Source organism: Colletotrichum graminicola (assembly GCF_000149035.1).
Source record: "Colletotrichum graminicola M1.001 genomic scaffold supercont1.40, whole genome shotgun sequence".
Taxonomy (NCBI): Eukaryota; Fungi; Ascomycota; class Sordariomycetes; order Glomerellales; family Glomerellaceae; genus Colletotrichum; species Colletotrichum graminicola.
Genome location: NW_007361044.1, coordinates 268986 through 294753, shown reverse-complemented (window position 1 = coordinate 294753; position 25768 = coordinate 268986). Strand labels below are relative to the sequence as shown.

The window sequence follows — 25768 nt, the reverse complement described above, 5'->3', positions numbered from 1 at the left end:
TGTATCAGATCTACGATATGGAGCCGCCCGTACGAATCGTAAGACACAAAGGAATCGCTTTGAAAAATCTGGTAGAATCCTTTTATCGAAGTGGAGGACATTGGTATTAAATTATTTAGTAAGGGGAATCAGAGCTTAGTATGTTCTGCCCCCTTTGTTCAATAGATCAGAACTAAATGGATTCGTAAGTCTTCTGCTTGCAGGTGGTCACCTCGCAGGGGTCCACTGATACTGTGCCCGCTAAAGCACTGTTAATCACCTCGGACACGCTTATTAGAATATGTTGGAGACCCTTCCGTCTCTCTCTCTCTCTCTCTCTCGGCGCCCTGCGTTAGAGGGCGATGGCGTCTCGAGATGGCATGTTTTCTCGCGCGGCTCACGTCATGGCCATAGACGACGCATCGTGGCCCAGGGAAGCACGAGTTCACCTAAGGATCCCCTGACATTTGGTGGGTTTGGTGGGGGGGGGGGACGACGTTGGCATCTCGTCTTTGGTTGCCCAATCTTGGTGCGGGATTGCGAATTGCGTGCCATCAACGGCCAATTTTTCGACTCCATTTCTACTACTAGTTTCTTTGGTCTTTTTGCGTGCTTCGGTAGCATCAAGGGCACATCAATTTTGTCCAGGCAGTCCGGGCACCGTAGGGAAGAAAATGGTGCAGGTTTCATCCCTCGAGAACGCTCGCGATGACTAACACCGCGAGCGCCGAGGAAGGGACACGGCCGCCTCGCAAGGTGACAACACAACGTACAGGGTAGGAACCCAAGGAGAACATGAGATGCAGACCGTGAACGCAGTGCACCTTCCAGGCTTGGCCCCCTTTATTTTTCCCACCTCGTCAAACTTTTCCGTCCCCAAATTGTAAATTCTCTCCAAGACCCCTGCCTGCCTTGCCTGCCAACATGTGCAAAGGAAGGAACCGTCGACAAGAGGGCTTGTACAAGGAGAATGAAGAAAAACAATAAAAAAAACCTTGTTGAAAATAAATAAATAAAACAATAAGCAGCGAGTGCTACATTGCTCAGCCGGCCCCCAACGTGCCCCATAGTTTGTTCCTGAATGGTGCGCTGCGCCCGCGCCCGATCCCCGTCCACCGTCCCCCTACGGCCTGTGGCATATGCTTGGCAACTCTCCAGCCCGTTGTCCTTGGCGGGGGGGTCCTGGACTCTTGAATTTTTCCAATTCAAATTTTCTCACCCCCAGTTCCCTTCTCCCTACGGAACACGGCGCTCGCCAAGGGCATGAATGTTGTCTATGGAAAATTGTCAAACTCTCCGGCACTATGACGCCTTTTTCCCCTTGACCCACGGCACCATCCCGAAGACTCCAGAAGTGAGTGGGTGCTGCATGTGCTGGCTTGTGCTGGGCAGTGCCATGTTGAGTCATCGTCGGCTTGGGTTAGAGTCATCGTCACCAAAACAGCTAGGGAGCAGCAGGATTCTTGTGACGCTTGAACTGGTCTTGTATTTCATCATTTGAAGGGTTTTTTTTTCTCTTCATTTCCCCCCTTGCTCTGCATCTCAATCTGGTGCTAGTCCCTTATTCTCCATCGGTGGAGTCAGTCTATGCCTCCCGCTGCCCAGTCGATCTGTCAGATTTGGTAATGCCTATGCCTACTCCAGTGTGCCAGTCCAAGCCGCCCTCATACAATGTTGTTTCCATCTGATGTCGGGGTGATGGGCCCCTAGCTCCTCCGTCGTATAGTCTGAGCCACTTTGCCCATGACGAGCACTCTCGTGAAGTCCCGTGTCGTAATGTAATGAAGCCGAAGAAGGGGAGAGTTCCTCTCGATGCCCCGATGCCTGTGAACAACCTTTGATAACAGACCCCCAGTGTCGTGGTACAGTCCCGGTGAATCCCAATGTTGCGCCCTCATGCGGTTGAGGCAGATGTCCTGCCAAGCCAAGTACTCCCCGTAGTTGACCCAAACTTTTTTATATAATGCAATACTCCGATGTAATGCCCATTTTGTTACAACAAAGTCGAACCAAGGAAAAGAAGCGTTGGTGTGCCATTGGTGTATCGAATAAACTGAGTTGCGTGCTGTGCTGCGAAAGAGGATAATGAAAAAAAAGGCGAGAAGAAAAGGAAAGGGAAAAAAAAAACCGCTATCGTCGAGTGGCCGAGGGTATATTGAACAGTGTGTCGAAGAAAGTTGCCATGGCGGCGGTGGTTGCGGTTTGTTTAGGCGGATCGTCGTCGCTGGAGTCTGGCCTGCTCAAACGACACGGCATAGGCCTGCAATTCTTTTTTGGCCTTGTCTGACAGGTGGCTGGCGTCCACGTTGGACGAGGTGGTGCTCTGCATCGAGCAGAGGCTCGAGTTCGAGTTCGAGGTGGTCAGAGTACGGCGGGTGGATGACGTCCTCGGGGAAGAGAGATAGGACTGTCTGGTGGGCGTGCTTCCGTACGGCTGAGCATTGGAGAAGTCGTAGGCGGGCGAGAGGTGGAAGCTATTGACCTGTGGCCTCGAACCCCAAGGGTAGGAGGGGGTGTTGAGACCGGGCGAGCTGGCAACAGAGCTGGGCGTCGACGTCTTCTCGAAATCGGCAAGGCGGCAGGACTCGGAGCAGTAGGCGGTGCCATCAGTCTGCTTGTCGCAGCCGAGGCAGAACTCGTGGGTCCAGAGGTCGAAGGCGGACATTGTGATATGTGTGTGTGTGTGAGAGATATGTGTGTGTAGAGTGGTTGGTGTTGTGCAGTCTTGTCTATTGTAGACAAGAGGCGTAGACGAGGTGGTAAAGTGGTGGACAATGTGGTTAAAGAGTCAGACGGGTTGCAGTCGTTAAGTAAAAGAGGAGACTGGAAGCCACAGGCAAGAGAGTGAACCACGAACGGATGTTTGAGAGAAAGAGATGAGTGAAGTCGAATGATGGGGGAACGACGGGTGGATCGAGGTGTGGAAAGAGGTCGGCTCATATGTATCTATCCTCAGAGCACATAGCCTGCCCACCCAGAAGAGCACGCCTTTTGGTGGTGGAGAGGTACCATAGGCAGGTTGAGTAAGCGGGAAGGTACTTTGTGTCCTCGCTCTCTGCCTGCAGCCCATGCACACACACACACACACACACACACACGACAAGCACAAGGGCAGGAAGTGGCCGCTAGTGTGCAGACCAGGGTGGAGATGGCGAGATGGAGATGGATGGCAGAGGCAGAGGGACGGCAAGGATGGCATTGGTCTTCTAGATGGGCTGAGCGAGGACCCCACTCGCCGTGTTCTCATGCCCTGCAGCGATGGGCACTGAAGGGGGGGGGAGAGGGGTGTGTGTAGGTGGAAGAGCAGGACGAAGGGGGGTGGGGGAATGGTGTGAAGGAGAATAAGGGAAAAGAGGAGAGGGAGGGGGCAGATGGGAGAGATTGACAGGCGAGATTGGGATTGGGAGGAAGAGAGTGAGAGCAAAAAAGAGAGATTTGGAAGGGGCATAGGGTACGTACCTCTTACAGGGGACCATCCAGCAGATGCTGACGCTGGCGTGTGATGGATTTCTCTGAAAATTTTCTGCGTCAAAGGCGACTGTTTGTGTTGTGTGAGGTGTGGAAGGGGGGAGGAGGGGAGACGAGGAGGGGGGGGGGGGGGGGTAAATGGCGCAAGAGAGGGGTGCAAAAACACAATCATCTGGCGTCAAGCTAAAAACAGCGTGAAGAAGCGGGGGGAACGTACTGCTGGGTGGTGTGCGGGAAACAAGCAAAGGCGTCATATACAATGTACGATTAGGTAAGTTCCTACCTCGTGTACGAATAGGTAGGTACCATTGCTTTCTGCTGCAACAGCAGCTGCAACAGGACCAAGACAGCGACAGCCAGCAGTCGTCGATGACGCGGGGGGGGGGGGGGGGGGGGGGCGTTATGTTGAGCAATCCGCTGCATAAACTAACTCCTGGTGGGCATCTCAGCACATTACGCAAGAGTACACATCAACAGACAGCTCGAGCAGCACATACGCAGTACGCAGTGCGCGCATTACAACTACTATGTACCAAGGTAGCAAGCAGCAAGGCAACCGCCTCATTGTAGCATCGTACCTACGCATCCCCCCAGGCACGGTTCTGCCCGCCCAAAACATTGATGTAATGGATGCAATGGATTGTGCAGTCTGAGTACGTGTACAAAGTACCTACTGTGACTGATTACCTGAGGCATGAGTACAGTCTGCAGACGAGACGAGCCAGAAATTGGCGGTTCTTAGCCAATGGTGGTGAAGATGGTGGAGATCAAGTCCATCACGCAGCGAAGCTAGCTCGTTTCAGCTACGCTAGCTTACTTTAGGACTAGTAGGCATATGGACCATTGGCTGGCCCAAGCTTGTCATCTCTCGAACCGCACGCCTCTTCCATCCACTTCTCCTTCTCTTCCCCTGCTCCCATTCAAACTATGATCGACGCCCACGCCCTCCCGAAAAGATGCTATCAGACCCGGACCCCGGCCTCCCTTCTGAAGAGGAAGAGGGAAGAAAGAAAAAAAAACAGTCATTGGGCCAGATCTAGCGCTGCCCCTCTCACGTCGTGTCGCCGGCCAGCCAGCCAGCCCGGAGCGGTACCGGATACAGGCAGCACTCTGGCCATTGTTGAAGACTGCCTGCACGACTGCTGCTAGCAGCGAAATGAGAGCAACAAGCACGACCCGGACCAGTCTCGACGATGGTTGTTGTTCTCTTTTCTGGGCGAAACCCCGCTTGCCGGTCCGTCTACCTGTGAGGAGCACGGGTAGAGAAAGAAAAGCCCTTCAACCTCATCTCGACAAACCAGCAACATTCCTCCATCCCTACATCTCCCGTGTCCACCCCTATCGCTCTCCCGATTGTTCACGACCATCGCGGCCCTGGCCGACATGCCTGCTGTCGACTGGTTCGAGCTATGGAGCCCGCGTGGGGGGCTGGTGTCCGCAAAAATAGCGACAGCGGCCGTCCCCTTCTCCACGCTCCACTCTCCACTCTCCACTCTCGGAGAACGGAGAATGGCAGCAGAGCGGCCGGCGGCACCCGCAACACACCATACACAAGCACTGTACTATGTACACTACTATGCAGGCCACCCACGCTACGCAGTGAACTATGTGCACTGGGAGAGGCGGCCATCGAATGCTACGCCGCCGGTGGGTCTCCTCTCGGCTGCAGACAGACGGGCAAAGGACGCCCGGTGCGACCAAACAAGCACCTTGACGTTCTCGCCTGCCTCTGCGGCGGCCCTCCTCTCGTCTAGCCGCTTCGTCGTCTCAGTCCACAACCACGCAATGATCGGCCTCGCTGCATGAGGGTTCCGCGAGGGTAGGGGGAGAGGCCAGGCAAAGACCGTGGTTGCCCTCATTGGCCACGCCCCAAACTCTGCAGATCCCGCGCACATTTCAACATCCATCCCGTGGGGTGGCGCCAGAGCAGAATCTGGGGTTCGCCATCACCCGTCCGCCTCTGTACCGGCTCATCCCAGCTCGCACCCACGGCATTTGCAGCCTGGAAGAGGGGGACGGAATTCGGTTGTCGTCTGCTCCTCGACTGCATTTTGCAACCCAGGCTATGCCCGGTCGAGAGTTTCGACGCCATCCTCATGACCGCCTTAACCCGGGTATGCCTGGCATGACAACCAAACGTTATTTCGCTCCTGACAACTCCAAGTCCGTCCACGGGATCTCGCTGCGTAGCCTTCGCCGTGGCATCGCAACACCGTGGAGCCATGCCACCCACGATCGCCTGGTTTACTGACTGTCATCATCGTCTCGTTTTGCGGGCCATTGGTGTCTCTCTGTTACAGGCACTGCGAAACCCGATGCGGGCCAGAGGCTAACGCCTTTGGATTAATCCCAAATGCACACCTTCCAAAACCCGCCCCCCATGATGTACGCTACCCTCGCCGAGCGACAAGATTATGGAGCTAGCCCGCCAGGGATGCTGGAGATCTCGTGCTTCACGTAACACTGCGCTCCACTCCCCCGGCCGGCGGCAGCCACGGACGCTGTCCAGGAAGAAAATCATCACGTCGCCGACGAGTCGATGGCCACACGGAAACCAAGTACTCCAGGTAAGAGAACCAACGCCGCAGGCCGTCGTCTGTTTGCCCTTCTGCAACTCTGCAGCCCCTCCATCCTCCGTCTACCATCCATGCAGTTGGAAACCGCTGCGAGCCAAGAGCGGCTAAACCGGTTTAGCGTCCGCCCGCATCCTGCTCTGGGGCGGGGGAAAGAAACAAGCGCAGGACGTCGGACAAATCAGCATGGCGAAAACCCTCCCCACACCACGAGTCGACCGATGGACAGCCCACCTGACCATGACACCACCGCCGACGCCTTTCACACTCAGACCTGCATCCCGCGGCCCTTCATGCATCTGCTGCATCGCGGATTGTTGCAGGAGCCAACCCTGGACCGAGCTGGTTTGCCAGGAGCTCGTCGCCGTCGTCACCCCGGGAGGATCTGACGCTTTGTTCGACCGGTCCCTCGCGGCTGCTGTCGCCCTTTCGAGCGTGCCTCGCGACGGTGGTGATTGGTCACCTGGCCGCATGTCGCTGGCACGTTCAAGGCGGTCCTGATGGGCGAGTCTAAAGCTTCAAAGCCGACGCTAATCACGCCTGACGAGACTATTCGTCCCGTCAGTGTTGCGATAATCGCCGCGATCGTCTCGCGAATGCCTGCCGCCCTCTCGACAAGGCTGCCGCGGGTATCTGGGAAAAGCACACCATTGGCGGCGGCGAAGGGTCTTCTTGTCTCTGGCGATAGAAGAGAGACAAGAACCCCATGACTCCTGTTAGCTTGGTTTCAACCTAGCGGCACCCTCCAGATAAGCCGACTCGACTCTTCATGCGCCCGCCCCAATCAGACGGCCCACAACAACCGCCCCCCGAAACGTCTTGCCAGGACCTGGCACGCTGCGCAACAACATTGGCAAGATGGCGACTTGAATTCGATTTCCCTACCTATTGCCAACCCGCACCGGGAGTTGTGGGGTTGGCGCAATCGAGGCCGCATCCCGAGGGCCCACAGATCTGGCGCGGGATGATGGGTACCCACGGCGAGCTCGCGATACGCGTGCTCTGCGCCCGCAAAAGATAGTGCTACCTCGCACCGAGTGGGATGCCCCAAGGCGATTGAGTGCAGAGGGGAGGGTTCCCGATCCAAGGGAAAGCAGTACGGGCAAAGCCTCGGACGGACTGAAAAGGATTATCATCAAGTCGAGACGGGGACACCTTAATGACAGAGGCGAGTGCGTCCATTTGACCCCGTAGCGGACGAGCAAAGTTGAAGGGCCGGGGTCGCTAGACGTGGTGAAAGTTAGCGCGCCGCCCTTTGCCAACTCTGATGATTGACGGCGGGAGGCTCTGACTTGGCTGAGATGAGGACATGTTAGAGTTCGATCGAATGGCAACCGCGACAGGGGCCAAGGACAAAAAAATAACTTGCTGCACTGACACCATCCCAACGGCGACTGGTGCCAGAGATGCAAAGCAGGACCTGGGCCTAATCCGATGCCCGGACATTTCAGAGCCTCCCGCGCTTAGCGGCACGCTCGGCGAGCCCGTCCAACGAACAAAAATTCAGGCCGTAGGCAAATAACAGACACTCTCAATCAAACCAGTAGAAGTTTGGTCGGGAACCCAAAACACAGGCGGTCTTGGTTCCGAAAGCATGCTCCCAGGACATGCCGTGCTCATCGTAGGACAACTACCCCTATAGAGCTCGCGCTCCGAGCGCTATCTCGGTCGGATCGGGGCTGGATGTGGAAAGGGGGTGGGTTGCATTTGGGGGGTCGCCATTTATTTCAACGCACGCCGATGATCCAGCAATGTCCCGTGCTGGTCCTTATCTCACTAATACCCCCGGCAGCATCGCGACGGCCGCACACATGCATGCCGACCAGGACTCGCGGCGTTCACCACATCCGCGACTGGCATCTCTGAGCAGCGTCGGTCTCATCCCCTGACAGCGACCGTTCTTAATTCCAGATGCCGCACCGCAGCCCCATTGACGAGCGAATACCACCTCTGCCGCGCCCCTGGCACGGGCCATGCGGGAGGACAGGGGACAGACCTGACGCGCCCGCAAAGGGTGCTGGGGGTGGAGGTCATGAACTCATACCTGAAGTAGTCTACATGAGGAATGAAGAAAGGGTGTTCGGGTCAGTCGTCTCGAGACCTATCGAACCTCGACCAGCCGACGTGGGACGGCTGGATGGGGGGTTGATCATCATTCGCCCGACGACGAAAAATTCAAACCGAGCTGGGACCCAAATGTAAACCACGGCGAGACGTGAACAGGATATCGGCACGTTACTGGCCGCTGAAAGAAAAAATAGAACACCACGGTGTCTCACAGCACAACCTCATGACACGACTCTCCCAAGACACCCTCCGACCGCGTCCCACTAGACGGATCTCACAGCAGCTCGATGACGGACGCCACTGCTAGCACCGTTTGGCCGCACGACGACCGACACTTGCGACTAACGACGGACGCATCGCCCAGCGCGGGGCTGAAGGCTGAGAGCTGAGATGGAGAGCCAGAGCGGTTGCAAAGTCGGCTAGCGCGGGCGCGTTCCGAAGCCATCACGGCGTCGGCCGAGGATTGTGCCCCTGACCCGATGCGTGCTGCTGGACAGCATCAGCAATCCGCGACGATGTCCTTGGGGTTGCTGTTTCTGGCTGCATATTTACGTGTGTGCATCTGCGGCCGCAGCTGCTTCAACCAGTACCTTGCAGGAGGGTGGCCTCCAGGCGACAGCGATACGTCTCGTCCGATAATCACCAGCCGAGCACGGCACGTCTCTCTCTCTCTCTCTCTCTCTCTCTCTGACTTGACAGGCTAGGTTGAGTTTGCCAGGCCGGGAATAATCAAGTCACCGACCCAATGGGCCGGCCCAGGACACAGGCGAAGTCCATGATCAATATTTGGCCAGAATCAATTTCCTCATAAAAGGAAGAAATTCTTTTCCGTTGTCTGTACGGATACTCCGTAGAGACTAGTCGCGTCAGAATGCATACTCGACCAAAACAGCAGTGGTCTCCGGAAAGCACAGAACATGTCATTTACACACAGACGCTCCCCTGGCCTTGATTCGATCTTGGCCCCCCTTGTAAGCGCGATCGTTGCCCTCAGGCTTTCGCTCCCCCCCATGTCATGTCGGCTTGCTTACCACGAACGGTCGCCCCCCTCTTTCGCCCTCGCCCTCGCCGTCGCCATCGCCGTCGCCCTCCCCCACGCTCGCTTTCAAATTTCCTTAGCCCTCGGTGAGTGTGCTGCCTAGCCCGTGTGCCCTTGTCCTCCGCGGCATCCTGGAGCTGCAATGTAACATTACAGTCAGCAGTTTGTACGAAAGAAAAATGGCCGACTGGCGGGAGAGAACATCAGGGGCAGCCACGTCGAGGGGGGATTTCTGCACTAGCCTGACGTCGTACAGCCGTGAGCAAAGCATATTTGCGGCGGCTCGGGCGTTTCGCACGTCTCCTAGCAAGAGGCACAGAGGAACCTTCCCTGATGGTGATGACATATTATCTTGTTTGGGCAGCGGGCTGTGTCGGAGTCGGAGCCTCTTTCGATAGATGATGGCATCTCAGCAGGGCTAGGGTCTCAGGGGGGCTGCCTTTATCGGTTTCTGGTTTCCGGTTCTGGAAACGAGGTGAGCATTGTGCTGAGGTGAGCGTCCGCCACGAACGGTGAGATTGGGGCCAAATGCAGCAAAGCGGGTGTGGTCCAAGACAAACCTGCCCATGGTTGGATTCCCAACAGCGAGGAAGCTGGACGGGAGAGCTCCTTAGGCAAAAGGCCGCTGTTGATCCCATTGCCTGAACCACCGTGTTGGATTTTCGACTGCGGAGATGCAAAGGGCCCCGACAAACATTGCCTACTCTCAATGAAGAGGGCATGCACGGGAAAGCCTGCAGGCATGTTGGCGCTGTGTCCCATGTCTGCTCAGCTGCCATATCGACCGCCCTCACATCAGCGTCTCTCCCTCTGTTTCTTCCATCTTTGAGGGGGGGTGGTTGAGAGTGTTCCACCTGCCATCGATGTGAATCAGGGTGCGACCAGGTGACGGCCCATCATTGTTCATCCCATCACCGGCACTCCTGGGGATGCGAAAGATGGAGAACGAGCACAATTCGGTGTGCTGCAGATGACCTACCTAGGCCGCCTGGGGACCTGCCTGCCTTCCGCGATCCTAATATGCAGCGAAGTCGAGCCCCGCCCCTCCGTCTTTGCATTGTTTCTTTTTTCGAGTGCTCGTCTATCTCTAGCAGGGCGCGGGTCGTGACAAACAGGCTCGGTTCGGGTGCTGCTAAGCCCTATTCGGACTCGAGGTCTGGATGGTCTGGTGAGGGCCCCGCTATTCGTGTCAAAAAAATCAAAAAAAATCAAAATCAAAAAAAAAGGGGCAGTGAGTGATGGCGTTGCATCCAAGCGACTGTCTTATATTCTCAGCACTTATAGTGGCTCTCTTTTATTCCAAACGGGTGAGAAGCGATGGGACGGCGTGATGCAAGACAAGGCAAGAAAGACTAGCAAACGGGTCACGGCACTCGGCTCACGCGCGGCTGACGGCCAACGGTACCACCTACTGGTGCTGGCAAGGGTTGCTCGTCTCGATGCTTGGACGGCGGCACCTGGTGTCCCGTTATTTTCTCTCCCCGCATTCCTGTTGAAATGACGGTGGGGACCGCATGCTTGCTTGGTCCTCGGGTTATGGGTAGACAGACGACTTGTAGGGTCTGGACTCTTGACATCTCTGTTTGCCGTTGGATGGTCATTGCTCCATAAGCGGTCTTGGGTCACTGGGTGTTCTGTTCCGATATTTGCTCTGGACAGATACCAAAACAACGCATCAGATAGGGGAGGCAACTGGGTCGCGTCCATGAATACGCAGTAGTGTCGATCTTGGGGGCGTAGCGCCACGCTATGTGGAACCTCCGGCTAACTACTGGGGCTCGGTGACCATGAAGCTGTCCCATTTCTAACCTCATTCCGTCAGGTGGGAGGGGGGGGGGGGGGTTCGCATAGTTTGTTGCACAACGCTCGCCGAAAGAAACGAGGCAGGGGAGGGGAATATACACTACTACTAAGCAGCAGCAGCAGCAGCAGCAGCAGTAGCTCTGGCGAATCGAGCGGCATGCATGTCCGAATATGCCAGGGCCGTTGGAACCATACTGCGTAAGCTTGCGGTCCCTGGTCGTCGGTCGATTGGCCCTTCGCTTCTTCTCAGCCCGCGAGTAGAGCGATGGGAAGACCTGGACGACGATCACTCATACTGCTCAGCTAGCAGCATCCTGGATGGGGTGTCCTTTAGGCCTCATCAACAAGCCTCGGTGTCTATTGAAATCACCAGGCGAGTGAGCACGTCCTTCCAACGCGCCCGCTATCCTCCTCGCTTTGTGGCTTGGCGACCCCAGCTAGCAGCCGGACGCTATTGTATCCGACACTACCGGTGTCTAGAAGCCTTGCGACGTTTCTTCCCTGGCGGGCAGCGCTTACTCCGCTCGAGAAACGAAGGATTTAGCTCGGCGTAACAGCCGTCGTGATAAGTGACCAAAAGCTTGTGGGCTGCCGTGCGTGTGTGACTGCGGGCAGTCAAAATGTTGTCTCGGATTGCGACGACTATCAAGTAGCGGGGGCCGTCATGTCTGCATTGCCCATAACGAAGAGCTTGCCCAAGGCGACATGGTCGTCCAGCGGGGGAGAAACACTGCAAGGCATGAAGGGCGCCCCCCCTCCAACAGGCCAGGCATGCCAAGCTTTGGGGTTGGAATGGCGAGGCACATCCTCCTGTCGTGTTACACGAGCATTCGCAATTCTGCCAGTTTCCATAGTGGCAGAGTCACCACCATCCCTGGGCGTATCGACAATGGCAACCCGGGGCAGATTATGGAGCCTTCGCATACCTAGACTCGTAATGACGCGCCCGGTAGCCCTCCGAAGAGAGGCCAACATCAACCAGGGTGCAGAGAGGCCTGGACTTGCCTGGCCCTATGGTCTGCAACGATAAAGGTTGTGACGGGAGACCAATCAGAATCTGGTAGGCTGCATAGTCCTATATTCACCACACCAACCGTCCTGGGGGGAGGCCATCCGTCGACAATGGTTATGGTGCGCATGCCTAGCCATGCTGACGAGGTGGAGTGAGGCTGGTGTGCCACGGAGGGAGACAAGAGGACGGCGCCTCTTGGCCGTCCCAACCGGTTCCGAATCATCAGCTGCGCCAAGAGATCTCGCTCTCCCCATCTGTCTCGGAGTACGTCCTTGATGAGCGGCACCTCCTCCTCCTCCTCCTCCCCGGTCATATTGGCTCTCTGGGTGTAGCAAACAACTACCCCAACGGCCACTGGTGCGCGGCTAGGCCCATGGTGTGGTAGATACTCGCCTCTGCTATTACCTAGACAATTTTTTTTTTATTGTCGCTCACCAAGATTCCGATAGACCCCACGCCGCCACCGACGAGCGGGCGACACTCCATCGCTCGAGACCGTTGCGTGGATTGGCATGCAGGCCGCCCGCAAGCACTCACACGCAGCCCTTTACGTCTCGACGCCATTTGGTCTGGTAAGTCTCGGCTTTCTTATCTGCGGGCGTGTTTCCTCCTGTCTCTCATGCTGCATGGGTGATAAGTTCAAGCAATGCTTGCGGAGAGGTTCTGGTGCGTGGCCCCTCCAGGTTTCATACCATTGTCACCCACGCCGAAATGCAGACAGCACGCGTGTTCAGGCGGGTAGCCGAACCAGCAGCGCCACCAGAAAACCTCACCCGTCGACAGAGGCGCGCCTCGAAGCTTCAGCTGTGTTTGCCATCCGTCTGGCGCGGCGCCACGGGTCGACCATTCGCCCGTGGCCCTCCGCCCGCCTTCTGTTCCCAAAGGAGAGGGACGCATCTGTGACGGTATGCACGAGTGTGCAGATTCCCGGCCACCACCACCATCGTTCCACATTGACCGGGTAGGGACGGCCTCCTTCACAGATACCATCACACTGGCCAGTGTGATGGTTGCGACACCTCCGTTCGACTGCGCAGCCATCGTCAGCCAGTCACTCGACACCAATCCCCCTCAGCCTGCCTTCCAGGCTGGGTAGCTCCATCCTCGCCACCCAGTTTGCGGGAAGTGGGCGCCTAGCCAAGGACCTTCCTCGAAACCCCTCTTGGCGCATGTCCACCCATATGTCTCTTCCCAAAGCGGCCGTGAAGGTGTGTGTCCTGGACCACCCAGCATGGCGACCCCCCTGATGAGGTATAACCAGTCCTCGGCCTGCCTGTGAATGGGCCTCACGGTGTATCTCGCCCGTGGCCCATTGAAAAAAAAAAAAAAAGGTGCAAAGCCAAGTGAGGCGGTCCAGCCCTGGCGAGGAGGGCAGTCATTCCCGGTCAGTGGACCAATGGGGGATGGTTACCTCGGTCTGTGTAATGATGCTTCTTTCGGCATTTCTTTTTTTCGTCCGGTCGTTTCCTGCCGAATATGCCAGGGGCCAGCGACGATTCCCTCCGGTTGGGAACGTAGGGGGGGGGGGGGGGGGGTGCACGTCTGGGTTGCGAACCACGACGCATGGGGTCGAGAGGCCGACTGGAGGGGTTGAATGGCTTGTCGGGTCACGAATGGTCGTTCCTCGCAATATCTGCCACGGGGGCCGTTCTGCCAGAGGACGTGTCAGCGAGGGCTGATTGGGACGTCAGCAAATTTGCCCGGTTCGCCCTTGTTTTCCTGCTTAGGGCGGGAGGAACGGCCGAGTTTGAAGTCCGATGGATGACTGGCTCATATCCCGAGCCGCGGGGGTCTGGAACATGTTGCTTTTTCCAGCCCAATGCCCCTGGCCTGATTTTCTTCGCCGTTGTTGGATGTGTAATCTTTGCGCTGACCAGTCAGAATAGCGCCTTGCTCCTCCTCTCCATCCCGAAGGACTTCAAGCAGCTTGTTTGCTTTGATCGCTGATCTTAACCGAGTGGGTAGACGCGGCTCAAGGATCATTCCCGAATCTCAGTCCAGGATGGGCTGGCTGATAACGGAGATGCGCGCAGCCGTGGTGGTCCCCTTGGAAGGTCACACAAGTGCGCCCTGGCACAACAGCAGGGGGGGAAAACAAGAAAAAGGCAGCATCAAAAGAAGCTCCGGTGTAAGGGATGCAACCAGCATCGGGGATGAGGGTCTCGGAGTCATCACCTCCAAAGAAACCTCCGACATGTTTGAACTCGGCACTCGAGCAGTACGAAAAAGAAAGCGGGATATGACGGATATCCCCGGTGAGATGGAGCACAGACTCTGGTCTTTCACCGGTGGGGGGCCGGGCTTTCTTTTTCCTGTCTGTCGCTTGCCGGTAGGGCGATGACCTCCGGGGGTGCGGGATGATGACCCCACATCGGTGGGCGTTGGGAACGATGGCCAGCGCGGGAGGCGGCAGCTCGGTCGGGAGGTGCAAGCTCCGATCCCTTGCCTCTCGGTCTGCGGGGGTCTGGCATCATGGTCGAGCCCTTGCGATGGTCATCTCCGCGGTGCGAGGGGAAGCCATGCGGATGCGGCGTTGTAGAGTTCACAATCGAACGACTTGTGATGCGGGTCGACCAGGCCGAGGTGAATGAATGTATGTGCGTATCTGGCGCTACCAGCGCATCCGAAAAAAGGGGCAGACGCAGCAATCGACCGGATCGTCTCTTCATGCGGGTCTGATCGCAATGAAGCGGAGCATGCGTCGCGGGCGATTAGGTATCTCGATTGCAGACAGATCGGCTAGCTCGCCGAGTAGCTCTTTTCCGTCATGGAAGCGTCTCCATTGGCCCAGTTTGGTGATACCATAACAGTCCACGATGCACGATCTGGGCGATCCAAGGGCCCGTGATTGCAGGCCATACCGCGCATCTTCCATTCCGTTGTTGTGCAGCCAACCCAGCAGTGCCGCCCGCAGTGATTTGAGGCATTGTACCTACGTCTCCCTGAGCTTGGCCGGGGAGGACCGCCCCTGTCCGGCTGTGGGGACTGAAGATATCGAAGCATCACGGTGACGAAACAAAAAGAAAAAACGGCCGCTGCGGATTGCTTGGCATGGTTCGACAACAGGTTCGGCCCTGACTGGTTCCCGAACTTTTCGTTTGTCTGTACCCATGATTCATGAAGCCCGTGCCAGGAAAGCCCTGTGAGAAGACTTTATGCGAAGGATGCATCCCGTTACATGGGCGAGATGCGTGGACGACGCTCCATGGATAACGGGAAGGTCGTTCGACATGTCGCACTGCATGCTCACCGAGTTCCACCCACACAAAGTGCGGTTATACCCTGACGGCGATTTGAGATCGGGCTTGCCCCCGACTTGGAAGTGGTCTGGAGATGGATCCTGCTAGTTACTGGCTTGGATGCGTCCCGGTCCTGGGATCGATCTAGGAGCAGGTGGAACCCTCCAGATGGACCTGGAGAACGAGGGTAGGGTCGGTGTATACTGACTGTATCGATTGCGGGTTTGGATACGCCCACGGCTCTGCGGGGCATCGCGAGGCCATCTCGGGGCGCGCGATTTCGAGTCCTTGTGAATTGCTGCATGGCACGAGGCAGACCGGGATATGGGCGTCATGGAACATCGAGATGCCTGGGCTCTCCGCGCGTCTCATTTGCTTCTTCGTGGCGAAATGTGCCTCCATCTGGTTTGGAATGTGAGGGGGTCGTACAAGAGTCGGCAGCAATGGTGGGAAGTGCGGCTGCTCCGGCCACCAGTCCATGACAACGACTACGCCAGGGTCTGCTGCAACGCAGCCGTAGAAGCTGGAGGGGGCTTTGTGAACTGCGTTGTGTAGCAGGGAAAGGTAGGTGTAACCGCCTGGTGGACGTCTTGTCTCGATTCATGGCCAGACGGAGCGAGGAGGAGGAAGTTTACTCGTGCTGTAATCGGGGTCTATGAGGCCACCTAGTTGTTACCATTCTCTGAGCACATTGCAGTCTTTTGCTTCATCCGATACTCTATATTGTGGACTAGTCAAATATGAAACAGTGAAACTCATCGCCTGTGGCCGTTGCTTGACCGAACGGCCTTTACGTCGTTCCACAGGTGAGTACACCAGTGATGACTAGGCTGCGGTGCAAATTTGACAAGACGGAGACTCAGAACGCTGCAGATCCGAGTCGGTCAGCCCATGAGAGCCTAAAGTACACAACGGTATGAGTGACCGCATAGTTGAAGATGAGGACTTGGCTTCCAGCACGCTTGCTTCTCTGCTACCTACTGTGCTCATCAAACCTAACACAGATTCTCAGACTCGGCATCACACAGGATTATCGTATCGCGTTCCGCCATTGAACTCAACATTGAGTAGGTTACGGTGGTCGTGACCCCCCCCCCCCCCCCCGAAATCCCAAGCGCATGAGATGCATTGGTACATGAGCGTATTCGTCTATCTCTCACGAGGACCGCTGTATTCTGAGGAGCTTTAGCACAGGATCTTCAAGATGATGGAAGATTACGACTGGCTGTTCATGGTAGCACAAGGCTCAGCCGTCATCCACGACGGAGAAAACCAAACTAACAACGAAACAAAACAACTCGACTAAAGAATGGCAGTAGAAGTGTCGAGGGAGACATAATTTCAAGGTCAATGTCGATATGGCAAGCTGAACATGAGAGATGAAATGGTGGTTCTGGCTTAGGGTTATCTCGAGTTTGTTTTGGCATACTGGAGCGAGAGAGACACCGTGACAGTAGGGTAAGCTACCACCTCGAGCAGCTGAAAGACCATATCCGACTAATTTCCCCGCTATTTGCATTCCAGATGAGATCGTCAGTCCTGGTTACCAGTCACAAACGCCAGGACGATATACATACAAGTCCATGCGCGCTCATCGGCATTTGCCATTCGCGGTATTGACTCAGCAGCACAATGCTACACCATCTGATGATGCTCATGGACTTGATGTTCTCTCCCGATCCCTATCCCGTCCGGGCCACCACGCAGTCCAAGACTGTACGGACAGAGAGATCAAGGGCAAGGCAAAATGGAAGGCTTTTTAGCCGTCCCGGCCAGAATCCAGACTTGCCAGGGATTGGGCATGTTCTTCGAGTGGCGACATAGGCTGGTCTGCATCCACGCCGCTGAACGTAAACTGAGAAGAAGCGATACTCAATTTCGGCTTACAGCAAGACCTCGATACACTCAAGGGGCCCATGATTTGCCGGATCAGATGGTTAGACTCCTACTTGAGTGAGTATCTGAAGTGTGCAGCAGCAACGAGGACGGCAGCTACCCGGTTGGTAAGGTGAACCTCGAACAGTAGCTGGAAGATTTCACTCAATGCCCAGCTATAACCAATGACGGTTATCAGACAAATTGATAAGTAATGGCTTGAAAGTGTCCAATGATGAAGAGTAAAGTAAGTCCATGGTGTTCTAAGGAAGCCGGCCCAAAACAGGTTGCTTCTCTCGCCCGAGGCCACAAGACATCCCAGAGCGATCGCCAGTGATTCAGAGTTCATGTAACGATCTGATGTTGTGTAATTTCCTCAATAAGTGTGTAATTCTCTTGAATTGAAAACACTGCATCAGCTTGCACAGATTAACGTCTCGCGCAGCCAACTTGCCTCTGGTTCATTCACAGCGCCAATATATGCTGCCAAACGCTTTTCCAATGCTGGAATTTCCACCGATGGTTTCCAAGCTCCAAGTGCGGGTCCACGTTTCTGACGTAGTTGTTTCTAGCGCCCGAGATAGCAGTCGTGTTTGCAATGCCATGTCGTCCAAGCCACACCCACCGCCACAGCACCGGATCCGGACAGCTCGCGCCGACCGGCCCCACACCCCGCGGACCCCACCATCAGAAAACCCCTGCATGCTAGTAGACCTTTTGGCTCGGGCGAAATTCAATCCAAGCAACTTTTTGCGACGACATCCCGCCCCGAAAATTCGAGCTTCACGAACCACGACCGATTGACGAACCACTGAGCTGCCGCGGTCCACTCGAAGCCAAAGGAAAGGTCAAATTCGAGCAAACGTAAAGGGGAAAGGTCCGATAAGAAACCATAGGAAGAGCGAACCCACATCATGGCGTCGGCACAGCAGGTTCTGCTCTCCCCGGCAGAGCTCGCCTACCTCCACTCTTCGCTCTCCCTCACGCCGCCCATCCGCCCAGACGGCCGCAAGGCGAATCAGTTCCGCCCCCTCACTGCCGAGACGGGCATCCTCCCGGGAACCAACGGCAGCGCGCGCGTGTGCTTCTCCGACGGCACCGAGGCCATCGTTGGCGTCAAGGCAGAGATAGAAAAGACCCGCGTGCCGCCCGGCGCGGAGACGGACGGAGAGGCGACGGAGAAGAGGACGGAAGGCGGCGATGGCGAGACCAGGGGCAACAACGACTGGCTGGAGATGACAGTCGAGATCCCCGGCTCCAGAGACGACGACGCGGCGACCGTGTTCCTGTCCAATATGCTCAGCGAGGCGCTGCTCGCTGACGGGGAGTTCACCAAGAAGTTGCGGATTAACAATCGGTTCCACTGGAAGCTCTACCTAGACGTACGTCCCCCCCCCCCCCGCCATCCCCTGCAGGAGACACGGCTAATTCGTTGCAGATCCTCCTCATCTCCCCGCCGCTGTCGTACCCCCTCCCGCTCCTCTCTCTCACGACGCACCTCGCGCTCCTGGCGACCCGGCTGCCACGGCTCAAGTCCGAGGGCGACGAGGACCCCATGTTCGACGACGACTGGGAGGCCTCGACATTCCTCTACCCGCGCGACGGCAGCGCCCCCGTGACCGGCTCGCGGCCGCCCATCACGCTGCTCGTCATCGCCGTCGGCGGCAACATCATCTTCGACCCAGCGCGCGAGGAGCTCGCCGTGGCCGAGTCGGCGCTTGCAGTCTCGGTGGCGGAGGAGAAGACGGCGGCATCGGCTGGCGGCATGGATGTGGACGGACGCCAGCTGAAGCTGCTCGCCGTGCGGACGGTCGACCCGCCCTCGCGACTGACGGCGCCCGGCGTGCCCAACTCGGCGAACCCCGCCACGGGCCTCGCCGGCACGCCGTCAAAGGCGCCGCCTGCCCCCCCGGCCGGCGAGGACAAGGCGGCAGAGGGCGTGTGGAGGCCGCCCATAGGAGGCACGAAGCTGCACGTGCTCGAAGGGATGATTTTCCAAGGTACTAGAGAAGGGAGGCATTGCGGACGAGGTGCTCGAGGGGATTGCCGCGGTGGACTTGGCCTAGGTGCGGCTGGATACGGGTCACGCTTTGCGGCACGTCAGGATGGCAAGGGGAAATAGGACAAAAAAAAAAAAAAAAAGGCATGATACCAATTGGTGGCCCTGGGTTGAGACTCATGTTGTACATGGTTTTGTTGAGGGTATATTACAGGATAAGGCCGCAGCCGGTCGTATCGCACAAATGGTTGGCGGCCCATATCTCACGGCCGACGTTCAAAAGAGGCCGAACCACTTCTTCTTGTTGCTCTTCTCCCCCTCTCCCTCCACGGGCACGATCGCGGCAGCGTCCCCAGCCACGGGTGACGCCTCGGCTGCAGCGACGGCCGCCGCCTTCTCCTCCTCCGACTCCTCCTTCATGCCAAGGAAGTTGGCAATGGGGTTTTCCTTGTCAAGCCCGTGGGCCTTGCGGTAGTAATGGCGTTTGGCGACGTCGTCGGTGTGGCGCGAGTGCATGGCGATGGCCTTCTCGTTGCGGTCGCGCTCGTGCAGCTGCAGGACGTGGACCCACGTGCGGACGAACTCGATCGGGCTGCTCCAGAAGTCGGACGCCGGGGGGAGGAGGTGCTTGAAGGGCGAGGTTTGCGTGAAGTTGAGGGTCAGCGTCGTGATGGCCAGCGTTGTGAGAGTTCCCTGTGGTTCCGTCAGTAAGCAGGTCCGCCGAACACGCCTGACCGGCGACATGGGAGGTGCAGTACCAGCGAGATGAAGAGATGGATTTTGCGGTTGTTGAAGAACCAGTGTGCCCATGTGCCCTCGGGGGCCATCATGCCGGGGTATTCGCGCGTCCGTTGCGCTCGCACCTCCTGCGCGCTGAGGGGACCGCCGTAGTGCTTCGGGCCGTTCTTCTTGGGCAGCCGGGCGCCGTGGGAGGGCGGATTGAACTTGGCGGGCTTCTCGAGGATGAGGGGTCCCTTCTGGCCCGCGCCGGTCGGCTTCGACGCAGACGAAGCGTACCGAATCGTCCACGCGGTGTTCCGGCGGAGGGTTGCGGCGGCCGGCCGGCCGGCCGAGGTCGCTGCTGCGCGCCACATGGGGCCCATGGCCGGGAGGAGGAACCTGGGGAGGATGGTCGTGGCCGAGGTCGTCATTGATGTCGTGTCGCCACTGCGAGCGTGGTGGCAAGTGCTGGGTCTAAATCTTCCCTTCCGGTGTTTGCCGATGGACGAAGCTTAAAATCAAATAAGAGTTGGTCACCAGGACTGCACCGGTTCAGGCTTTCGGGTCAGGCTTATGTTTCACGGCGTCATTGAGGCTTTAGCCTGGATCGACGGGATCACCAGGTGAGCGCAGTCGGCAGGGTCGGTCGGGGCTGGAAAAATCGAAGCTCCAGAAGAATTTCTCAAGACCTCTCTGTAGTGGAGCTGCGATGGGGCCGCCGAACTACCCCCGTCGGCATCCGGGCGCTGAGGTGCGAGGTACGTACCTGATCCGTAATTTGCGTGATACCCCCTGTTCATTAGAGGCGCCTCCACAAATTGAATCTTGGAGGTTGGCCCGTCTCGTTCGGGCTCTGCAACGAACAGAGACCGAGGGGAGAGAACAAAAGGGCGCAACGTACGGGGAACTTGCGAGAGCCCCAATGGAGGTTCGGGGAAAATGAGACGGCGAATTTCCTACCTACTATACAGTAGATCTGCCGAACCTGCAGGAGGACGAGAGAAGAAAAAAAAAAACTAAAAAAACTTGTTTGACACCGTCGACCATGCTGGCCCGCCGGCCCGCCGCTGATTAAGTCGTTGGCCAGCCAAAACCACCGAGGCGCAGCGGATAAAGAGTTCTTCCGTGCCAGTATCCGGTTTTGCCCGGACCAAGGATCCCAGGCGCGTAGCCGTCTGACCATTGCTGCACATCTGATTGGCAGCGACGTCGCCACACCGTGTGGCTTGTGCGCCATGGGACCCAGGTCAGTGAGCTAATTCCAGGCTTTTTGCAGTCCTTGGTACCTTTCCGTCGGGTGTTGTCATAGCCAGAATCGGATGGTGCTTGAGGTACAGTCCATGTCGTCTCGTCTTTTTTTCTACCTGGCCCGATCCGTTCCTAAAAGTTTTTTTTTTCCCTTTCCTTCCTCTCTATTCCAACTCTCACTCATCTTCAACCTCAACGACCAACTTTGACGACGACCTGCAAAAGACATTTCTCTTTTGCAAGTTTCAACCGATACCCTTTTCCAACTCCTTATAATATCCCTATAATCCGTCAAGATGGCTGGTGGTAAGTTGCTCTCGCGCGCGCATTTCCCATCCTTTCCGTCGTGGTTTGGCGGATCCTGAGAAGCCTCCCCTCTGGGTGTTTGAGCCGGTTGTGAGCCATTGAGCCGCGATACCGTCCAATCTGAACCCGTCTCGGGTCTCGCCGTCAACGTCCTGTCCTTCTACCCGTCTCCAACGAACATGGTGCGCCATTTTCCTCGGTGTTCGCTACCCGGGAAGAGGGAATGGAGGCGGATCAGGAGCAGAGACACCGACGCGTCGGGCAGAGCAATCGCACAAGCACCGCTCGAGAGGCGACGCGCTCAACAGGCTCCCGGGACCCCAACCACGGCGACCAACAGCTCCCTCAGACCAATAACTGACCCTGGTGATCAGGTGACGCTAAGAAGGGTGCCAACCTCTTCAAGACCCGTTGCGCCCAGTGCCACACCGTCGAGAAGGACGGCGGCAACAAGATCGGCCCTGCCCTTCACGGCCTCTGGGGTCGCAAGACCGGCTCCGTCGACGGCTACTCCTACACCGACGCCAACAAGAAGAAGGGCATTGAGTGGAACGACCAGACCCTCTTCGAGTACCTCGAGAACCCCAAGAAGTACATCCCCGGCACCAAGATGGCCTTCGGTGGTCTCAAGAAGGAGAAGGACCGCAACGACCTCATTGCGTATGTTGACCCGACGTCTCACTACTGTCAGGATCCGCTCGCTAACTGTGCCTCAGCTACCTCAAGGATGCCACTAAATAGACGGATTGACGTGTAACGATAAGATTGCATTAGACGGACTGGCGATTTGCGACGAATTGTACCAATAGACCACCTTAGAACAGTGTGTTTGGGGCTTAATCATGCCCTTGTGCCTCTTGAAAATTCTCCCCTTTGAGATGTTGTAATACAACACATATTTTTTTTCTCTTTCATTCACGAACCAAAACCGCTGCCCCGAATCGCCCCGTCGTGCCAATGATGTCAACCGGCGCGATCCCGAGCCCGGGAAAACCGCCTGTTCACAGGCGACTAGTGTGGCCCACAGTAGCCAGTCGGATGACTCGTCCAACGTCGATACCCTGGCTGGTCGGGTGGAACACCGTCATCACTTAGTCCTATGGCCTCCAAGGGAGCGTGTCGCTGGTCACAGAAACGAGACTTGGTCGATCAGCGAGGCTTGGAGCCAGCACTAACAGAGGCCAGGTCATGAGTGTGCAGCAAGCTGTGGCTCTAGTTGACGCCGGGAAAGTCTCGAAAGTATGCCTTTGCTGCATGCCCGACTCGTGCGCCGTGACTGTCACTTTCCCACTCTCAGTGGTCAATGACTCTCGACCCAATCGCCGAGGTGTCGCAGCGCTGCGCATGTTCTCCAATTCCCCGCTTTCGGTCGTCACGAGCGAGGGACAACGATGGCGAAAGCGCGGCAGTGCCCACGAATCACCCAGACACTTGATATGGGAGGGGGGGGGGAGGTTGACATTTCTGACGGAAGTTGGGAAATCAATGCAATATCATCATGCCTTTCTGATGCCCTCCTGCATGCCCCCTCCCCTAATTTTCCCTGTTGATCGGTTAGTTCCCGTGTGTAAAAGTCTTCAGACAGCCTGCCAAGACTCGTATTATCTCTTAAAGGGAAACCCTCAAGAGCGCCAGCCTGTTCAAAAGACCATCGCCGGCTGCTATTTGATGAGCGTCTCACGGAGCCGCGGAGCGTTTGCCCACTGCCTATGAGCACGAAAACACCATGCCACGCAGATGGGGCCTCGCGGGGAACACAAACGGAGGAACAGAACAGACAAAGTATACTTTTCTCTACCAGTCTATAGTCTAAATCATGTTTGGTGGTGCAGCTTGGCGGCCAACCGTCTATACGTCTCCGGGTTCGGCACACTGGGCCTCGTCTTGCTCAAAGCGGTCTCCCAGTCCTCCCGCGTCAAGGCCGGCTCGCCCCCCTCGTAGCGCAGCACGCACTCGTCCAGCGCGTTTTTGTACAGCCCGTAGAGGTCCGCACCGCTGAACCCGGCGCACCGCTTGTCTCTCGCGATGGCCTCGATGTCGACGGCCCCGCTGCCTTCGGCCCCGCCGATGCCGTTGCGCACGATGGTGCGTAGGATGTCGACGCGCTCGTCCTCCGTGGGCAGGTCGACGAAGAGCAGCTTGTCCAGCCGACCGGGACGCAGGATGGCCGGGTCGATCATGTCGGGCCTGTTACTGGTGCCGATGACGTACACCTCGCCCCTGTCGCCGGCGCCATCGAGCTCGGCGAGCAGCGCATTCACGACGCGGGCGCCGGCCTCGGTCGTGGTGTTCTCCCGCTTGGGCACTAGCGAGTCCATCTCGTCAAAGAAGAGGATGCAGGGCGCGCACGACTTGGCCCTGGTGAAGAGCTCGCGGATGGCGCGCTCCGACTCGCCCACGTACTTGTTGAGCAGCTCGGGGCCCTTGATGAGGATGAAGCTGGCCTGCGCGTCGTTGGCGACGGCCTTTGCGACGAGCGTCTTTCCACACCCGGGCGGGCCGAACAGCAGCACGCCGGCCGGGCGCTGCTTGCCAAACTTCTGGAACAGCAGCGGCTCCTTGATGCGCCGGACGATGGAGACCTGGAACGCAGCGCGGACCGAGTGCAGCGCGCCGACCTCGGACCAAGACGTGCTGGGGATCGAGCTGAAGCCCTCGCGGCGCATGTAGGGCGTATGCTCGGCGATGGCGTCGACAAAGTCCTGCTGGCCGACGCGGACGCGGGTGGGCTCCGTGTAGGCCGGGTGCTCAATGAAGTCGTACCATAGACATGCGTCCTCGAGGTCGCGATCCCAGGGGGCCTCGGAGGTCTCCATCCGTTCCGGGAGGATGGTGTTCCGCGCGCGCGCCTGCTCGACGTCCATGAAGCGGTCACTGGCCTTGCGGTTGGCGACCTGGATGACGGCCCGAATGTCGTCTCCGACGAAGCCGTGCGTGCGCACCGCCAGGGCCTTGAAGTCGACCTCGGGCGGGATGTCGAGGTCCCGCGTTAGGGCCCGGAAGATCTCCTCGCGGGCGTCCGTGTTGGGCACCTTGACGGTGATGGTCTGCGCGAAGAAGTCGGGCCGTCGCAGCGTCGGGTCGACCAGCTCGAGCTTGCTCGTCGTGCCCACAATCACCACGCGCGAGCCCTCCCGCTCCCACTCCCGCAGACGTCGGAGCCCCAGCTTCAGCTGCGAGACGACCTCATGGTCGAACTCGCTGTGGCTGTTGCCCGACTTGGTCATGTACTCGTCGAGGTGGTCAAAGAGGACCACACACGGCGCGACCTTCTTCGCCTCGTCCAGCACGTCAGCAAATATCTTGCTGACCTTTTCGGGCGACCGCGTCTCGGCCAGGTACCGCCCGATGGAGATGACGGGCGTCCTCGTCCTCCAGGACAGCGATCTCACAAGCGACTGCTTGCCGGTGCCCGGGGGCCCTGATATCAGGATGCCCATGGGCTGCTCGCCGAAGCAGACAAAGTCCTCGGGCTTCCGCGTCCGCGCGAAGACGTAGCGCTGCAGTTCCTCGATGATGCCGCGTACGCCGCCGAGGACGACGGAGCCGGGTGGGATCTGCTCCGGGCCGTACTTGCTTGGCTTGGACGCCTTCTTCGTGGCGACCGTCTGGGTCTCCGCGGCGTCGCCGTGCTTAGACTTGGACCTGGAGGCCATGCCGGAGCCGTCGCTGACGTGGCCGGCACCGTTGGCGGCCTCGGGCTCCGGCGAGATGCGGCGCTTCTTAGTGCTCTTGCCCTCGGACCCCTGGGCCGTCGGCACCGCGGGCGTGACGTTCCAGTGCTTTGTCATTTGCCGGTTGAGCAAAAAGCGGTCTTCCTCCTGCAAGGTCTGGGTTAGAGATGTGACGGGTGAGTAGATCGATGAGGACTCGCCTTGTTCGCCATTTCGGCCTGCTCCAAGAGGTCGTCGCTATCCTCGGACTCGGCCTCTTCCTCCTTGCGGAAGTCCAGCACGCGCTCTATTGCGTCCTCCAGCGGGCGCCTCTTTTGCCGGCTGAGGCTTGAATTCGACTTTTTAATGGCTTCGTAGACGGCCGTCACCGTCAGCTTGGGTTTTTTCCTCTTTCCGTCACCCCTGTCCTTTTTGGCCGCCCATTCCCCGTCCCTCTCGTCTTCCAGTTTTTTCACAATCTGGTATACATCACGGTCGAGGCCGTGACGGAGGCTGATGCGGGCCATCCTGGACGACGGAGACACTGGCACTGAGGAGGAAAGGCTTCTTGATGCGGCGCAGAAGGCGAGCGTAGGAAAAAAAAAAAGGATTGCAGGTGGGATATACGAATCACGTACTATGATTGGTTAAGAGGTATATATGACCCACAAAATCAATGTTGCGCTGTGGATATGGCTTACGCCTTAGTGACCCAGCGCCAATCGGGTTTATAGTACCTCTATTTTTACAGAGACTCTTAACCTCTATGGTTTGGGTAGATAACTGT

General features: G+C 57.5%; 7 protein-coding genes across 7 annotated transcripts; 3 read left to right on the top strand and 4 right to left on the bottom strand.

Moving 5' to 3' along the window:
- Positions 1-2185: 2185 nt before the first annotated feature.
- GLRG_08718 (uncharacterized protein) lies at positions 2186-2644 on the bottom strand (the record flags this gene model as incomplete). Its single annotated transcript, XM_008099268.1, has 1 exon — positions 2186-2644. The coding sequence occupies one exon, from the start codon at positions 2642-2644 to the stop codon at positions 2186-2188; it is 459 nt and encodes a 152-aa protein (XP_008097459.1).
- A 3562-nt stretch (positions 2645-6206) lies between these two features.
- GLRG_08717 (uncharacterized protein) lies at positions 6207-6521 on the top strand (the record flags this gene model as incomplete). The annotated part of the gene is made up of 1 exon (XM_008099267.1): positions 6207-6521. One exon carries the CDS (start codon positions 6207-6209, stop codon positions 6519-6521), a length of 315 nt encoding a protein of 104 aa, XP_008097458.1.
- A 6059-nt stretch (positions 6522-12580) lies between these two features.
- GLRG_08716 (uncharacterized protein) lies at positions 12581-12982 on the bottom strand (the record flags this gene model as incomplete). Its single annotated transcript, XM_008099266.1, has 1 exon — positions 12581-12982. The coding sequence occupies one exon, from the start codon at positions 12980-12982 to the stop codon at positions 12581-12583; it is 402 nt and encodes a 133-aa protein (XP_008097457.1).
- A 4987-nt stretch (positions 12983-17969) lies between these two features.
- Positions 17970-19177, top strand: GLRG_08715 (3' exoribonuclease family protein; the record flags this gene model as incomplete). Its single annotated transcript, XM_008099265.1, has 2 exons — positions 17970-18437; positions 18494-19177. 2 exons carry the CDS (start codon positions 17970-17972, stop codon positions 19175-19177), a joined length of 1152 nt encoding a protein of 383 aa, XP_008097456.1.
- A 153-nt stretch (positions 19178-19330) lies between these two features.
- On the bottom strand, positions 19331-20205 carry GLRG_08714 (uncharacterized protein; the record flags this gene model as incomplete). Its single annotated transcript, XM_008099264.1, has 2 exons — positions 19331-19747; positions 19813-20205. The coding sequence occupies 2 exons, from the start codon at positions 20203-20205 to the stop codon at positions 19331-19333; spliced, it is 810 nt and encodes a 269-aa protein (XP_008097455.1).
- Positions 20206-21318: 1113 nt separating this feature from the next.
- Positions 21319-22069, top strand: GLRG_08713 (cytochrome c; the record flags this gene model as incomplete). The annotated part of the gene is made up of 3 exons (XM_008099263.1): positions 21319-21328; positions 21703-21988; positions 22045-22069. The coding sequence occupies 3 exons, from the start codon at positions 21319-21321 to the stop codon at positions 22067-22069; spliced, it is 321 nt and encodes a 106-aa protein (XP_008097454.1).
- A 1073-nt stretch (positions 22070-23142) lies between these two features.
- Positions 23143-25508, bottom strand: GLRG_08712 (ATPase; the record flags this gene model as incomplete). Its single annotated transcript, XM_008099262.1, has 2 exons — positions 23143-25142; positions 25199-25508. The coding sequence occupies 2 exons, from the start codon at positions 25506-25508 to the stop codon at positions 23143-23145; spliced, it is 2310 nt and encodes a 769-aa protein (XP_008097453.1).
- Between the last annotated feature and the right edge of the window lie 260 nt (positions 25509-25768).